Raw genomic sequence first — 16,720 nt, 5'->3', positions numbered from 1 at the left:
GAATCAGGGCGTTAAGGGTGTCCTGAGCCACCGGCTACATTAATTTGATATTAATACACAGTTGTTCAAATGTCAATTGTCAATTGCAACCACGCCCACTTAAGCAGCATATAAAAAGGGAGAGGAATGTCGAGGCTCAAAGCATTCTAGATACAGCAATTGTCAGAGAGAATGGTTCACGAGGAGGAACTTAGGTCGGACCAAATCAATCCAAAAATTTCGCCTTTGCACGGCGCACTGAGGCGCACCTGGTGCGATTTCTGTGCCACGAGCAGCATACACGGATTGAAGTACACACGCGACAAGGACACGAATCGTCTGGTGCAATTTGTCTGGATACTCATCTCGCTGGTCATGTTCATATGCGCCATTGTCATGACGCACACCTTCTATGTGGACTATCGGAGCAGTCCGACTCGCATGAATGTGGAGAGCGATCACACGCCCGTTAGCAAGCTCTACTTTCCGCCCATCACCATCTGCCCCGAGGTGCTGTTCAACATGGACAAGTCCAAGGCTTACATTGAGACACTGTGGGTAAACGCAGACATGCTGCACTGCATCATCTCTATAGCAAACTTCCACTTTTAGCCAGCTACCGGAGGGTGTCCAGGTGGCGGATGTGCTGCAGCATTTGCACATCTTTAGCGGCTTCATGCTGGACGATGCTCGCTTCTCGCCCGCAGAGATTGAACTGATGGAATCTGTGCTGCTGGACAATAATTTGACCATGGTGCAGTTTGTGGATCGACTGCGCTGGGATTGCCATGAGCTACTGCATCGTTGTCGTTATCATGGAGACATTATGGACTGCACGCAACTTTTTCAGCTATCGAAGACCTTCTTTGGGCACTGCTGCTCCTTCAATCTGCGACAGCACGGGTAAGCCTACAAAAAACCGCTTATCGAATGGTTTTGCAATGCTTTCCACCCCATCAGCCTCGATTTCACTGCCCAAGCGGCGGCTGGCGGTCTGGACAATGGGCTATCCTTAATATTGCGCTACAAGGATGAAAATTATGATGCACTGCAATCCTATTCACATGGCTTTAAGCTGCTCATCCAGGAGACAGACGCCTTTCCCAGCGCCCATGCCGATTGCAAGTTTCTTGGTCTCAACACGGAATCCTTTGCCACGCTGCGTGTTGTGGAGACCTTCTGTTCAGAGGCGGTCAAGGCACTGCCCATTGCGCAGAGGAACTGCGTCTTTCGCCAAGAGTTTCGTTTGCGCTACTTTTCGGATTATGTTTATCCCAACTGTGAGCTCAACTGTCGCGCTAAAAATATGGTCAAGCTCTGCGGTTGTCACACCTATTTCTTTGAGTTCAATCGCACCAAAGATCGCGTTTGCACCTTTCGCGATATACCCTGCCTGGTGGATAATTTTCGTAGGTATCTCAAACTAGATTACAGGTATTTGCCACTTGTTTTCTACTTTCACAGTGAAAGCTCACAATCGCTTAGATTAATTAACTCCTTTGCTTTCCTATAGCCGATATCATAACACGGAGGAAAAAGACACAGTGCAATTGTCCTTTAACCTGTGAGCACTTTGACTACGATGTCCAAATGTCGAACTTCGCTCTGATGCTGAATATGCCCGTGGTTGATCCTTTCTAGTGAGTACTTGCTCGGTACTGATTGATCCAATCTTCTATAAGCACTCCGATTCACAGCACCGGCATCGAGAAAAACGATGCCATCGTTCACATTTTTCTCAATTCGCAAGTTTATCGACGTGTGCGCGTCGATTTGCTCTCAAATATGGTCACCCTAGTCTGTAAGTTAAGTTTTGGATAACACTTGACTGTGTAAAAACTCGATCTCTTCCCCGCCAGCAAATCTGGGCAGCGCATTCAGCCTATTTGTGGGCATGAGCATGCTATCCCTGGTGGAGATCATTTACTATTTCACGGTTATACTGCGCAGAAATTATGTTCAGGAATGTCGTGCACGCCAGAAGTTACAAACCTTGCACAGGCGTCCGAACTTTGGCTGGCCAGGTGACAAAAATAGCAATCAGCAGAAATCTGTTTTCTATATCAGAGGTCGTAACTAATCAGCGCGGTTATTGATAAGCATTTTGAACATCAACCATAAATTACAGAAATTAAATAAACTACTCCGGAAAATTAACGCCCAAATACCGAAATTTAAATACGCTTTCGCCAATTTTTGTGGGCGACATTTTATTTTTACAACATTTCAGTATCGGCTCGCAACATTAAGCTAACTCTGCAACAAATTCAACACAGATACATTGTTCGGAGCTTTGCAACATTTTTCTTACCTTAGCAACATTTTCTCCGCTCAGCAACATTTGGCGCGCTTCGATTGCATTTCAGGGTTTAAACTTAAGCACACAATTTAACACACTAAACAAAACAGCTAATTGTTGCTTTCGTTTGCCGCTAACGCACAATACATTTATTTATGGTTTTAAGACAATATTTGTTAAACAAGAGAATGTAAAAACTACTTTTATAAATGTGAATGAGTGATTGTGAATGAATGATTGTATCTCGATATATCGTTAAGGCTGTGCGTGATAAATATATCGCAAGACAGACGCTTGTTGCTATCGATTACAATTATGTCGAACTAAAATTCGATTAAGGCCGTTTGCTGTTTTAAATGTACTGGTAAATTGAAAAATAAACATATATACATAATACATAAACAAATACATTAAGCAGGTATTGAATTACCAAATGTGCGAATTCAAGTCTGCGAATCAGCTCATTTATTAGGTAAGTGCAGAGTATGAAGTGCATAGAGTATATTCTATTCGATTCTGAAGTGTTTATAATTGAAAAGATTGCTAATATAAATGTAACCATGCATAATACAAACTAAAATGTTTTTACTTTATATTTGGGGTATTTTTCTGAGTAATGTTTTGCGCTATTATTAACATAGGTCAACACGCCAGTTGGTTGGGCCTATCATAAATTCGCATAATATTCGCAATTGGCCCGGCTGTAAATTGGTACCACACGAAGCTAACAAATCCCGCAGTCAAGTGATGATTAGATTAGGTCCCACTATAAAAGTGAAGTGTCGCGTGGCATCCACTCACAGTTTCTTGGGACATGCTTAAGTTAACGTTAGTCTGTATGTTGGCCAGCTTGGCGCTGGCCCAGCACAATCCACAATGGTGGGGTAATCGCAACACCATTGTCCATCTGTTTGAATGGAAATGGGCAGACATTGCGCAGGAGTGCGAGAATTTCCTGGCGCCGCATGGCTATGCGGGCGTACAGGTGAGCCCCGTTGCCGAGAACATCATATCCGAGGGTCGGCCATGGTGGGAACGCTACCAGCCCATCTCCTACAAGCTAATCACACGCTCCGGCAACGAGCTGGAGTTCGCCGACATGGTGCGCCGCTGCAATGATGTGGGTGTGCGCATCTATGTGGATGTTCTGCTCAATCACATGTCCGGCGACTGGGTGGGCACTGCCCACGGCACTGGCGGCTCTGTGGCCGAGCCCAGCAGTAAGTCCTTCCCGGCTGTGCCCTATACAGCGCAGGATTTCCATCCCAGCTGTGAGATATACGACTGGAACGATCGCTTCCAAGTGCAGCAATGTGAGCTGGTGGGCCTCAAGGATCTGGATCAGAGCAGTGATTATGTGCGCAAGCAACTTATTGAAGTGCTGGATCATCTAATTACGCTTGGCGTAGCCGGTTTCCGAGTAGATGCAGCCAAACACATGGCTGCCGCCGATTTGGATGTAAGATCGCGAGTCCTTGGAGCTAGAACCCTTGGCTAAACCACCTTTTATAGTATATTTACAGCAACGTGCGTAACCTGAATACCGACCACGGCTTTCCCAACAACGCTCGCCCCTTCATCTACCAGGAAGTCATCGACCACGGTCATGAGACAGTCTCACGCGATGAGTACACACCCCTTGGTGCCGTCACCGAGTTCCGTTTTTCGGAGGAAATTGGCAAGGCTTTCCGTGGCAACAATGCGCTGAAATGGCTCCAAAGCTGGGGCACCGATTGGGGCTTCTTGCCCTCGGACCAGGCACTGACCTTTGTGGACAATCATGACAATCAGCGTGACGGTGGGCAGGAGCTCAATTACAAGTCGCCTAAGCAGTACAAAATGGCCACCGCCTTCCATTTGGCCTACCCATACGGCATCAGTCAGGTGATGAGCTCTTTTGGCTTCGATAATCGCGATCAGGCGCCGCCACAGGATGCCCAGGAGCGCATTATCTCGCCGGAATTCGATGCGGATGGCGCCTGCACCAACGGCTGGATCTGTGAGCATCGCTGGCGTCAGATCTACAATATGGTGGGCTTCAAGAACACCGTGCGTGGCACCGTTTTGACCAACTGGTGGGACAATGGTGACAATCAGATTGCCTTCTGTCGCGGCTCCAAGGGCTTTGTGGCCTTCAATAATAATCTGTACAATTTGTCCGAGCATTTGCAAACGTGCCTGCCAGCTGGCGAATACTGTGACGTCATCTCCGGCAGTCTGGTGAATGGCGCCTGTACAGGCAAATCGGTGACTGTGGATGACAATGGCTATGGCTACATTAGCATTGGCGCCGAGGACTTTGACGGAGTCCTGGCCTTGCACACGGATGCGCGTTTGTAAAATATCAAAAAGAATTTTCACATTTATATGTTTTTCTTCATTTTTTTTTCAAATAACGACATTGAATCGGGATTTATTTCTCAATAATACAATAAAACGCACATAAACCATAATTTGGCTAAACGAATGTTGCGTCCTCAAATACACATACATATGCTTATGTTAGGTTCGATAATTCGATAACTGTAACGATAACGATAGAAACGGTACAAATGCAAAGTATAAACTTGAACTATAGAACACGTTTCCCAACTGCAACTGGAAGAAGACTGGACTTAAATTTGAACTGGGACAATTATTTGTATCTCTCTCTCCCTCTCTCTCTCTCTCTTTCTCAATCCAATATATATAAATTTTTGATTGCTAAGCGTATGATAAAAATGCTTATGGACACGCCTGTGCATCCCACATCCAATAAATCCGCTAGATAAAATGTCTGTAAATAGAAGAAAGTCGCATTTGTGAAATTGTAGTTGGGTGCTTTCTCGGCTCGATCTCCCCTCAGATCTCACTCCAGGCATTCACAGGCAAATCAAAATTTAGATCAGATATCTTATCGCTCTCGAGGACTACGGATTTGTCAAGCGTTTAGTTTTAGTTTTCAAAATCAAGCAACTACAAATCAAAATAGCAACATTTCAACTACTTGCATTCATGTTAGTCATACGAAAAAATTGTTCTACATTTGCATAGGATGGTGTACCATATAGAGTATATAAAATGGATATACCATCATATGCATATGTGGCTCATGTTGATGCATCATGATGTCGTGTAAATACATATGTGTATATATAACTAGAATTAAATGCTTTATATGCGTAAATACCTGTAAAATGTTGATATCTTTTTCATTTCTTTTCTGTCTCATTTCTGACTATTTTAAAAATTATGCTGACAGAGTTGATCATTGTTATTAACTAACATTGATTGCTTAAATGTAGAGTTTTCTTATTTTAGCAAGCAAACACGAAGTCAAAAAACCGCTCGAACAACATGAAATATTATAATTTTATGTTTTGTTGCTCTTTTAAATACATCATTTTCTTTCTAACAATTTTCGGCACAAAAGTTTTTTTTTTTAAGATTTAAGTACGGCCCCAAACCCAGCTTTAAATGTACCTAAACATATACATATATGTATATAGAGCAAATAGCATAGATTAGTTATGCTTAATTCAATTTGTCAGATTTTGTTTGTTTAGTCTTAAGTTTAAATAATAAACGTTGTCCCTTGCAATAGCAGCACTTAAATAGCTTTATAGAATTGATCATTTTGTCTTTTAACAATATTAGTTTTATATATATATAGCTAGTCCATCAAAAATTTGTAATACATAATATATCTATATAACAGGAACCACGTAAAATGCGCACATACTCGTAATATTTGTTTATAATATACCACAAACATTACAACATTTAGTTATCAACTTTAATGCAAGTATAGATCATATATCATATATATGATGTTCTTCTCTCTATTGTTTAATTAGTAATCAGGTAAATCGTGGGAGGAATTATTGTTTCACATATATTTTGTAGATCTTTAGAATATTTTGTGTGTTTTTCTTTTTTGTTCTTTCTATTTTTGCAACAAATTTCTTGTGTAAATTTTAATTTGTACCTTGCAAGCATTGAACCAAACTTTTTTTTCATTTAATCTTTTAATCCTTGAAGATGATAATAATGAAGAATAACTAGCCTAAATATGAAAATGATCTGTCTTAGCCTATATATATATATAAATATTTATTCAAGAGCTTTTGTCATTACAAATACTTAGCATTGAGTTTTGAAACGGCCTAAAACCAGAACCATTTTATAAAGTTTGATGTTCGCATTTTGAGTTTTTAAGATTTTCAAATAACTTACGACTAGAGGCGAGTTGTTGGAAAACTCTTGGATTCAATAACATTTAGATTGTCAAAAATATGTACGCCCTGCTAAATGAATATATTTCCGGCAGGACATACTGAGATTGCTGCCTGGGAATAGTTGATCATAAGATAGGAATGGGTTGTTCGCTTCGTTCGGAAGTCGAACTTTAATTACTTTAAGAATGATTTCAAAATTTCTCTCTCAAAACTTAGCAAGTACGTCTATTAACTAGGCACACAAAACTTTAAGCATTTTGGTTCACTTCGTGCCCCCGATCCGCCGCCTAGAAACTCTTGCCCGCATCTTGGATGCGCTTGCGGCGACTGTCGCGGCGCCGATAGCGATCGATGATGCGGGAACGATGCCGCTCCGGGCACAGCGCCTCCGGTGAGCTGTCAACCTTTTTCATCACGATGCGGAATGTGAAAGTATGCTTGGGCGAGGCGCTCGCGGCTCGTCGCGGTGAGGGAGGCTCGAATTCGCTGCCGCTGGAAAAGCCGCAGGAGCCACGCGAGGCATTTGCATGGGTAATGCCAACACCGACAGCGACGCCAACGCCGACGCCGACACCGACACCGACGCCAACACCAATGGCGGGCAACGGGGCGCCCATAGCACTAGATATGCGCGGTGCATTGGTGTAGCCGGAGGCTGAAGGCGTGGACATGGAGCCCGTGGAGAGTTGCTGTGTGAGCACAGAGCTGGGACGCGGCTCGAAGATCGAGGCGCAGCGCAAATCGGTGCAGAGAAAAGTCTTGACCTCCTCCTCGCGCTGCTTGATGGTCAGCGGAAAGTGCTTCTTGCTGGGATCAGCGTAAGGGCTGCGCTGCGGCTCATGACCATGCGGATACGATGAGCTGGAATCGTAACTATCGCGCGAGCTGTAATTGGAGGAGGTCTGCTGTGAGAGCGGGCTGCGTGCCCGCGAGAAGGCACTGAAGGGCGAGATGTGCAGCTGGCGGAAATGTTCGGCCTTCTGCTTTTTGGTCATGGGAAAATTTGGTGAACGGGCCGGCGTGATGCCGCTCGTCTCCGAAGGCGTGTAGTCGAAGTGCGTCTCAAGCGAAGACTTGCGGCCGCAGGAAGAGCCCGAACGCTGAAAGGTCTCCGCATCGACCAGCTCAATGGAGCTCTTGCGCAGATCGATGTGTCGCCGGCGATCGTCCGTGTCGACAATCTCAAAGCTTGAGGTCTGATCCTCGTAACTGGTGGACTGATAGCGCGATATGGACACATCGAAGCTGGTGTCACGCGAGGAATAGGGGCAATCGAAACTGGATTCGGCCCGACTGGATTTCCGATCGCCCTCAACCATCTCGAAACTGTCGCCGCCGGAGTCAAGGCGCTGCAGATTGATCAGATCTGTATCCGTATCGACGCCCGGACTGCGTAGCTGTTCCAGGAACGGCGAACGCGGCGGATCGAAAGACGAACGACGCGATGGCGGCTCAAACTCAATAGTAGGACACTGCAGCGGTAGCTTCTCGGGCGCCGGCGGCACCGTTGCAGCTGCAGCAGCTTCGGCAGCCGCTGCCACAGCAGCAGCTGCCTCTGCAACGGCACGTGCCACCGCCTCTGCCTCCTCGGTTTCACGCCGCAGCGCCTGCAGATTAACATAAACTGGCTCTGGTGCATAGGCCTTCAAAATCTCCACAAGCTCCGCGCGCAGCTCCTCGGGTATAATCAGATCATTCGAATCGGATTCACGCTCCTCGCTAATCCGCGGCTCAATGGGCTCCCGGCTCTCGGAGCGACGCGTAAAATGATGCACGGCCGGCACACCACCATCGCCATTGAGTGCGACTACTTTGAGGGAATTGGTCACCTCCTCGACAAACTGTGCCATGGCGGCATCCGTTTGCTCAGGCTCGCCATCTTCTGTTTCGTCTTCTGGCTCCAGTTCGGGCTCGACCAGTTCGCGGAGTCGCTCATGCTTGATATAGGACTCACCTACCTTCTCAAAGTGCACATTCGCCAGCTCGAATGGCAGCTCCTCCTCTACTTCAATGGCACCTACCTGCTCCTGTGCATTTCCCGCATTGGAATCCGTGCTAGCACGCTTCGAGCCCGCCGCCGAGCTGACTGTCGATGACTTTTGCTGCTGCTGTTGCTGCTGCTGCTGCTTCTCCTCCTCCTCCCGGCGCGCCAGGCGACGCAACTTCAGCGACATCTTCGTGTAGTGGGCAAACTTAAGTGACATTTTCGGCTCAAAGCCCACCTCGGACATTTGTTTCTGCACGGCACTCTTGGCGGCCGTCGACGAGGCAGCCGGACTGGCCGAGAAGGTGCTCTGTCGTATGAGCGGTCCGCTTGAGGAGCCGGACTCTGCACGCGTGAATGCATTCGCGAAGCGATTGGTGCGCGTGGTTATATGCTTGGAGGGCTTGCGCACGAAGGCCAGTATTTCGCGCATTACGCTCTTCTTTTCGGGCTGCGGCTGTGCCTGGGCAGCTTCCTTTTCCCGCTCCCGAGCTGCCGCCTCGGCTGCTTCACGTTCGCGCTCCGCACTCTTGTAGGTCTCGGCGGGGTTGGACACCGTAATGGGTGGTATAAAACCCATCGGACTACGTTTCTCACTGGCAAAATAGATGGGCGTAAAGAGACTTATCGACGGCCGTTTCATTCCGCTGAAGCCGGATTCCTCCGGCTCTGTGGCCATGTCCTGCACATGCACGGTGGATGTCGGACTGCGTCTGGTATTGGATGGCCCTGCCTGGCAACTAAAGTCCGTGGGTGCCACAGCGCCCAGTGGCGAGCGACGCTCCTGCGTATGTATCTGTATGCTGAAGGTTGGACTGCGACGCTGTGAATCACCCGTTGGACTTCTCGCCGTCGGACTGGGCTGGTCATTGGGCGATCTCAGGCCGCTGCTGGGAAAGAGCGGGCTGCGTCTGCCCTGTGGGCTGCGATCATTCAGACCCACTGGACTACGCCGGCCCTGATTTTGGGCACTCAACGAAATGGTCAACTGGCCGCTGTTCTTGCGTCGACTGGAGGTGCGCAGGGTGCCTTGACGGGAGAGCGTGGTGGGCGTCTTCTGTGAACTGCTTCCGGGACTTTTGGACTCTGGCTGCGGCAACACCGGGCTCTTGGGTGTCAATGGACTGCGTTTCTTCTCACCATTAAGCGCGCTCGTATTCAGTGTGAGCGTAGGTACATTGGGGCTACGGCGTTCGGAGGGGCTGCGGCGCGTGCGGAACGATTGTGACTTGGCCTTGCGTATCTTGGGCAGGGACTGGTGATGGTGGCGATGGCGGTGCTGCTGGTTATGGGACGAGGAGGAGGAGGAGGGGCCGTTCAACCTATGTTAGTTGCTGTGATGCGGCCCACTGGTGGGGTCGCTGCTGCCGCTGGAGCTAAGCGTGGTATTGGAGCCATATGGATCCAGGGAGCTTTGCACGGACATCGATCTGCCTTGATTCTGACGGGCACGCCTTACTCGGCTAGAGTTGGGAGACAGCTTTCCGGGGTCGATGCTTTCTGGGTCTGCCTGCAAGTTGTAGAATCAGACATAAAGGGGGACAACAGGATGGATAGCATGGGCGATGGGTGATAGATGGATAAATAGAACAGATAGACAGATAGATAGAAGCAGATGGATAGATAAATGATGCAGCATGAATGATACTGAGTTAAACACCAAAGCAGCCAACAGCAAATGGACGATTAAGCACACAACCCACCTGGTAGGCCAGAGCATTCATTATGATCGCGTACGGTACAAGATTTAATGGATGGATTTCACGCATCAGTACATTGGCGGGTATCTTATGGAACTGTATGTACTCCAGAAATGTGCCCAGTATCTCCTTGATGTCAATGTTCTAAAAGTCATAAATATATTAGATAATTCGTAAATAGTTCGAAACACGCTTTGAACTTGGGCCCTGCTTTCGAGTATCGCACTGCTTGAGTCAGCCAACATGTTCGGGCTAATACAATCGAAATGAAACTCAAACAGCTCAAGCCAAAACATAGTTCGAGCGGATGTATTGGTTCAAACCCTATAAATAATTTAGGGAATTTTCGCCCACTTACTGGATTGTTGTCAAAATACTTTTTACTCCACATCAGCGCCGCCTGAAACTTGGTAAACTCGTCGGCCCGCAGCTCCTCCCGTGCGAGAATCAAACGGACCACATGCTGTGGAAGCAGCGTGAAGCTGCCCAGATTCAAAACCTCATTGCCATGCTCGTCCACAAACTCCAGCACCTTCTGCACCAGAGTCTTGGTGCACTTGTATTGAATATAGCGCTCGGCGGAGGCCAGCAGGGCGCATACGGTGTCCACATTAATGCAGCACTGCACAAAGCCAGCGCAGGCGCGACGCAGTTCCTCCAGGCCATAATAATCAGCCGCATTCATGACGCCTGAAAGAAACACATTTAGGTAAGGATCCTCAGGGAACACCATCCAGTACTTACCCAGCAGAGTGCGCGGCTGCAGGGTCACACAGCCCGTGTGAATGTACTCGATGAGCTGACGGAAGACATCCGGTTCGAATTCCTCAATGATCAGCGTTTGATGCTGCTGACCAGAGGGCTGCAACGACGGGGTGAGATAAGCAAGAGGCTAGCTAGAGAGCTGTTTATTGACTACGGCCTACAACATACTGATAAGACAGCTAATAAAACTATAAACTTTTAATAGAAGGCAAGTTTCATGTCTGGATTTGGTTGAAAAGTAACCAAACATGAGCTCTCCAAAAGAATGTGGATTATAACGCGGTGTATTTATAGAACTTCATTAAAAGTTGTAGTGCACACGGCAAGCGACACAAAGCAAACGGGACACATACATATTTATTTTTAATAGTAGGTAGATTTAGAAGATATAGAAGGTTTATTTCAGCAGATCAGAGAGAGGTTTTCAAAAGAGCAATAGCAAATCGGAAAAGTCATTTAAAGGAGCTACGTAGAGAATACAAACAAATTAAGTCAAATAACTTTTAAGACAAATATGAGAAGGCGGACTTAATAATGCGGACAACTTTTTCTTAGTTAAAGATAAATCAAATTTGAAATATTTGTAAATTGAAGAGCAATATTTGCTTTCAGTTTACATTTGAGTAACAATTTAATGCACCAAATCTTTATGTGCAATTCAAAGTCAAAATTTAAAATCAGTCAAAATTAATAAATCCACAGCCTTAATTTTTGGAGTCTTCGAGTCTTTATTTAAAAAAATACATAAGGAATCATAATCATAATCAAACATGTATTTGTTTTGTGTCCGATTTTTTTTAAGAGAGTTAATGGACACATATAAATAAATATAATTTATAATGCAGTTCAATAAGTCTCTACTCATATTACTTGCCATTAAGCATATACACACATACTATATACAACATATACACGCACAGCATGTACAGTGAACGCTCGCAAAGTAGACTTTCATTTGCCGAGAGAAAAGCAAAGTAAATAATTGTAACTTTATTAAATAATAATATTATGATTATTTCATTACTTGATATCACAAAGATAAATTGCATTGAATATATAGATTTAAATTTCCAGAAATTTATTAATTTAGCAAGTTCTAATTTCTGAGCGTTTACTGTACTAAGTAGTTACTAGGACACATTGGTAATAACAACTATTTACATTACACACACACACACATACACATACTAGGCGTTTACCTCGGGTATCGGAGCTAATTGTTGGGTGAAACCGGTTCTCTATTATAATGGGTTTTATATTTTTGTATATATGTGTTTGGATGTTTGGGAATGGAGTCACAACAGAGAATGCACAAAAAAATTACATGAATATTATTAAACGTATATTTGTTTCTTCTTCATTTTGTGAATATTTACAGCAATGTACAAAACAATATATTAAAATATAATACCAATTGGGAAAATAACTGAAAAGCTTAACATTATAAATATTCAAAAGATGCCCCAATCAGCCCACACATACACACACACACACACATACACAGCCCATATGCACATACACATACACAGACACATCCGCATACACATGGGCATTATTGTCCCACTCACACAAGCAGCCGACCGCCCACTCTAGCCCCCCGTCAACGTTAATCGATTATGAATACGAACCTGTTGTGCCGCATTCTGTAGATTCAGCAGGGGCTCCGAGGAGCGCTTGAGGAAGAGTCGCAGCTTGTTCTCCTTGGTGGTGGTTTCCCTCTTCCGCTGCGGCGATGGTGCGGCATACAGCATTTTGGCAAAAACGCGCGAACGCGACGCCAGCACAGCCTGCGGGCAGAAGGAGTAAAAGGGGAAGAAGGCAGAGTGGAGAACTGTAATTAAGGGCTCTGATAAACATGGATGCTACGTCGATTACGCAGTGACCTGATTTTCAGCACGCCCGCACATCCATTTACCACCAACCTGCCCACTGACACACACGCACGCACTCACACACACACACACCTACCTTGACGGCGCAGACGGGCTCGCGGGTGTCACCAACGAGGAAGGTAACATCGCATAGCTCGGGCATGGACGCCAGAAACTTCATGTCCTCGGCGAGTCCCGTTTTATTCTCGAACGTTGATAGGTCCGGCTCTGCGTCAGCCATGCCGGGTAATATCAATGCCTCTGGCATTTGGGTTTACTGCAACGAGAGAGAAGGTGAGTCAGAGGGAGAGGCGCCAGTTGACATTTAAGCATTGACTTGCCCAAGCGAGGCGCGTGGGTCGGAAATTGAGCATGAGCCGTGGGTTTAATTGTTGGCCAAAGCGCAATTTAATTGAAAAAAGGAAATATGCTATAAATATACGAGCCTGATTCAACGCAGCTCGCGTTGATCCTTTAAGTCAACGAGGATTTCCAAAGTAATTAAATTGTAATTCAGGCGCACAGACAACTACAGCCACCCGCACAACCACACACTCACAACGAGACACAACACACTGTTGGCAGTTGTCGTCTCTAGCTGTCTGTGTGCTGTCGTGCGTGTAGCACCTGCACTGGATATGTCCTTGAGAGCAGCAAAGTCAAATAAATTACAATTACAATGGCGAGAAGAGCCATGATACAAGGACCACAACAACAACAAAAAGAACGACAGAGACAAGAACAACAATAGTTCCTACAACAACCAGTTAATAAATGTATGGTCAGTCAGTGGAAAGGGCACTCTCGCAGGGTTGTTTCACGTTACAACTTTTTGTGCCGAAAATTGTTGCACATTTTCAGGCTAACAAAACAGAGTGGAGAACATGCAGCATGATATAACTTCAAATTGGGGTCCAAAACTACGTATGATAGATAAGTGAATATAGTAAATATTTTTAAAATTCATGTTACCTGAATTTTCTTATTAAATAAACAACATTTTTGTTTATATTTTAAATTATTTAAAGAAATCTACAAAATGATAACATATTTTCTAATTAAAAAACTTTTCAAGCTTTTGCATTTTACCTGAATTTTGTTGATATTTTAAAAATGGTGAAAGTTTAAAAAAATATTTTTAATGAATGCAGGTTACCAAAAATTTAAAAAGAATATTCAAAGAAATTAATTTACAAAATATTTACCTGAAATTTTAATTAATTAATGATTGAAAACTATTAAAAATAACATTTTAGTTGCATTTTAATAAAAAAATATTTGAAAAGCTTAACATGCCATTTTAACTTTTGTATTACACCAAAAAGTAAATTTAAGTAGGCATATTATTAATCAAAAATTTTAATTTATTATTTAATTAAAGGAAAAGCCTTTAAGTGTTCCGAACATGAAAATTTCAGTCTTATCATAATAAAAATTGAAAATGGTGTAAAAATATTCCCAACAAAAAACATTGAAATTAAAATTATTTACTTACCTGTTGCAAAATGATTTTGATTTCTGGCCCAGTTGAAAAATGTAATAAAGTCTTTTTCCAACGGATTTCAAGATCCGTCAGCGTGCTTAATATTATATCATTTTGACTGCAAGAATTTGGAAAGTTCGACAGAAAATTTGCAAGGCCGCATACATATCGAGCGAAATGAAACATTAAATTTACAAAATCAGTTTAAAAAGATGTGAAGGAAATTAAGTACGTTATTGAATTTACAGCATGCGGGGGTATATATGTAGGAGCGAGGGGGGTTGGGGTGTAGCTGGACGGGGTGACTCCCAAATGTGCTGTGTATAAGTGTGTGCAAAACTTTGTATGTGCTACGCATAAATACGAGGGGGCGCCGAGCAGGGTGCTAGGACGAGGGCTGCTTGGATTAAGATTGGATTTAAAATTGAAATATGCTCAGCAAATGCTGGCCAAAATTTTAATTCTGGGCAAATTACTTTTCTAAGCGCGTTGGCGATGTCAAAAATATATGTATATAAGTATATATATGAATATATATATATATAGATGTATTCAAGGCTCGTCTCGTTCCTCCGAGTTGGGGCTTTCACTTTCACTTTTCACAAATGTGTGTACTTGGCTCTGTACTAGTATTGGTTTGCGTATGTGTCTATGTATGAGTGGGAGTGTTTGTGCGTGTTAGTCAAGCAAAGCAAAGAAAGCAACACACCCACATATACACACACACGGGCGCGTACACACACAGTCGATGACTCGCACACACAGTCAAGCAAATTATATGCAAAAAGCAAATTTATGTGTATGTAGATAATATTTTTAAGGACTATAATGCGACTACAAATGATGACAAATAAACGAGCAACAAATTTTGTTGTTAATTTTTAAATTTTTTTTTTTTATTAACAATTTCTCTTTAAGCACAGGCACACACAAACACACAGTGAAGCGCACTAAACTGTTGTGAACCGTTTCAGACGAAGCACGGGAACGTTCTGCACACGCAGCAGATACTTTTTCAGTGGCATGCCCCGTCGCTGTACGTTATGGCTCGTAATTATTGTGTCTACATCAAAAGGAGTTTCCTTCGATATGTCGGGCAGCAGCAGCAGTCAGCACTGGAGCCCATTGCGCATGTCCTGCCTCAATCGATATATTCAAAATGAGGGGCGCTGGGCAGTAGGTCCCCTTTACCCACGCCACCCCAACCGCAAGGGCAACAGTTTGTCGCGTGCTCGTGACAAGAACACGTGGTGCCCGCAGCCACTTGTTTGCATCCCATCATCACTGGCTGGTACAGGCTGCTCGGCTTGTTTATGTGTCCAGTGCGCAGGTGCCGCCACAAAACGTAAACAATGCTCACAATCTGACAGTTGACAGTTGACACAGGGACACCAGGATGCGGACTGGGTTTTGGGCAAGCGACTGCTTGGCCACTTGACATGCGCTCGACTCTGTGCGTTCTGGCGCCATAAGGCGTGTTTCACAGTTTTTAAGCCAACGCAAAACGATAACCGCAAAAACCAGGGGCGCAAAAAATAAACAAACAAATTGTTGGTGACAACACATGACCTGGCAGCTACTTGAAACGTGAACAGATCCAACACAAAACACAAACAACCCAAACGATCGGCGCACTGTGGGTGTGAATCAATCTAAACTGCACAAAAATAAAATGTGTATATATGGCAATTTCTAAAAAGAAAGACACGGAGCACATTAAAAACAATCTACAGCTCGAATTGTTATACAAATACATTTTTTACATTATGTATATATAAACATCTATAAATCAAACAAGCCGCTACTTCTGTTTAAATATGTAAAAAAAATACAATGAAAATGTTTATTTAAAAATTGAATTGGGTATATATACATTCTTTTCTCTTAATGAGCAAAATACGAAATTAAATAAAATGTGTTATTTATATATAATAGCTCACGGGAAAGGATCTTGGTATGCAACCTGTAATTTTTAATATTTACGAATTCGCTTGCAATTCTTAACTGGTTAAGGCTTTTAACGTGGGCAAAACGTTTTCGATTGCAAAGTTCGTTGGGAGGTACTTGAAAAATGCTAAATTGTTGCTAAATTGTTTGGTTTTCAGGTCTTCTTGTCTTTAGCTTATTAATTATTAAGAAGTTATTTAAAATCAATTCAATATTTATTTTCATATCCCGAACCGATTGCAAATCGGTAAAGAGGGTACAATATATTTGTGCATATATATACATATATGTAACAGGTAGACGAAAGCATCTCCCCGCAAAGTACATATATTCTCAACTGCATCAATAGACGAGTCGATCTACCGTCTGCCTATCCGTCCATCTGCCTGTCTTATATCAGGGTTCTGAATAGTCCATAATGTGCTTAGTATCTAAGTTAAATAAATATTTAGCTGCCAGAGTTGGCATTCCCTAA

At 44.0% G+C, this 16,720-nt stretch overlaps 3 protein-coding genes across 4 annotated transcripts; 2 read left to right on the top strand and 1 right to left on the bottom strand.

The window, feature by feature from the left end:
• The first annotated feature begins 42 nt into the window (after positions 1 to 42).
• Positions 43 to 2,059, top strand: LOC115766528 (sodium channel protein Nach). Its single transcript, XM_030710494.1, has 6 exons — positions 43 to 533; positions 592 to 882; positions 940 to 1,388; positions 1,493 to 1,619; positions 1,677 to 1,780; positions 1,839 to 2,059. The coding sequence occupies exons 1-6, from the start codon at positions 172 to 174 to the stop codon at positions 2,057 to 2,059; spliced, it is 1,554 nt and encodes a 517-aa protein (XP_030566354.1). The 5' UTR covers positions 43 to 171.
• Positions 2,060 to 3,086: 1,027 nt separating this feature from the next.
• Positions 3,087 to 4,940, top strand: LOC115766550 (alpha-amylase-related protein). Its single transcript, XM_030710525.1, has 2 exons — positions 3,087 to 3,737; positions 3,791 to 4,940. The coding sequence occupies exons 1-2, from the start codon at positions 3,093 to 3,095 to the stop codon at positions 4,616 to 4,618; spliced, it is 1,473 nt and encodes a 490-aa protein (XP_030566385.1). The 5' UTR covers positions 3,087 to 3,092; the 3' UTR covers positions 4,619 to 4,940.
• Positions 4,941 to 6,259: 1,319 nt separating this feature from the next.
• Positions 6,260 to 15,953, bottom strand: LOC115766549 (serine-enriched protein). Of its 2 annotated transcripts, XM_030710524.1 has the most exons (10): positions 15,230 to 15,953; positions 14,311 to 14,416; positions 12,913 to 13,092; positions 12,573 to 12,731; positions 12,144 to 12,182; positions 10,924 to 11,041; positions 10,538 to 10,869; positions 10,183 to 10,323; positions 9,939 to 9,989; positions 6,260 to 9,761 (listed from the first exon to the last, which is right to left on the bottom strand). In XM_030710524.1, the coding sequence occupies exons 3-10, from the start codon at positions 13,081 to 13,083 to the stop codon at positions 6,783 to 6,785; spliced, it is 3,990 nt and encodes a 1,329-aa protein (XP_030566384.1). In that variant the 5' UTR covers positions 13,084 to 13,092; positions 14,311 to 14,416; positions 15,230 to 15,953; the 3' UTR covers positions 6,260 to 6,782. The 2 variants fall into 2 exon arrangements, with proteins under 2 accessions (XP_030566384.1, XP_030566383.1); XM_030710523.1 differs by lacking the exons at positions 6,260 to 9,761; positions 12,144 to 12,182 and having other exon boundaries at positions 9,877 to 9,985.
• Between the last annotated feature and the right edge of the window lie 767 nt (positions 15,954 to 16,720).

This window comes from Drosophila novamexicana, unplaced genomic scaffold, assembly GCF_003285875.2.
Source record: "Drosophila novamexicana strain 15010-1031.04,08,12 unplaced genomic scaffold, DnovRS2.1 tig00001209-arrow-arrow-pilon, whole genome shotgun sequence".
In the NCBI taxonomy this organism is placed as follows: domain Eukaryota; kingdom Metazoa; phylum Arthropoda; class Insecta; order Diptera; family Drosophilidae; genus Drosophila; species Drosophila novamexicana.
Note: the sequence above shows the minus strand (reverse complement) of the source record. Positions and strands in the feature narration are given on the sequence as shown.

What these genes read in the sequence shown, in the direction of transcription:
- LOC115766549 (XM_030710524.1), bottom strand. Translation starts at nt 13,083, where the DNA reads ATGCCAGAGGCATTGATATTACCCGGCATGGCTGACGCAGAGCCGGAC. An exon ending in AATTAGCTCCGATACCCGAG is followed by an intron (nt 11,042 to 12,143) that starts GTAAACGCCTAG and finishes CCGTCGTTGCAG; the next exon opens with CCCTCTGGTCAGCAGCATCA. An exon ending in TGTCTCCCAACTCTAGCCGA is followed by an intron (nt 9,762 to 9,938) that starts GTAAGGCGTGCC and finishes TCCCATAACCAG; the next exon opens with CAGCACCGCCATCGCCACCA.
- LOC115766550 (XM_030710525.1), top strand. Translation starts at nt 3,093, where the DNA reads ATGCTTAAGTTAACGTTAGTCTGTATGTTGGCCAGCTTGGCGCTGGCC. An exon ending in TGGCTGCCGCCGATTTGGAT is followed by an intron (nt 3,738 to 3,790) that starts GTAAGATCGCGA and finishes CACCTTTTATAG; the next exon opens with TATATTTACAGCAACGTGCG.
- LOC115766528 (XM_030710494.1), top strand. Translation starts at nt 172, where the DNA reads ATGGTTCACGAGGAGGAACTTAGGTCGGACCAAATCAATCCAAAAATT. An exon ending in TTCAATCTGCGACAGCACGG is followed by an intron (nt 883 to 939) that starts GTAAGCCTACAA and finishes CCACCCCATCAG; the next exon opens with CCTCGATTTCACTGCCCAAG. An exon ending in AAATATGGTCACCCTAGTCT is followed by an intron (nt 1,781 to 1,838) that starts GTAAGTTAAGTT and finishes CTTCCCCGCCAG; the next exon opens with CAAATCTGGGCAGCGCATTC.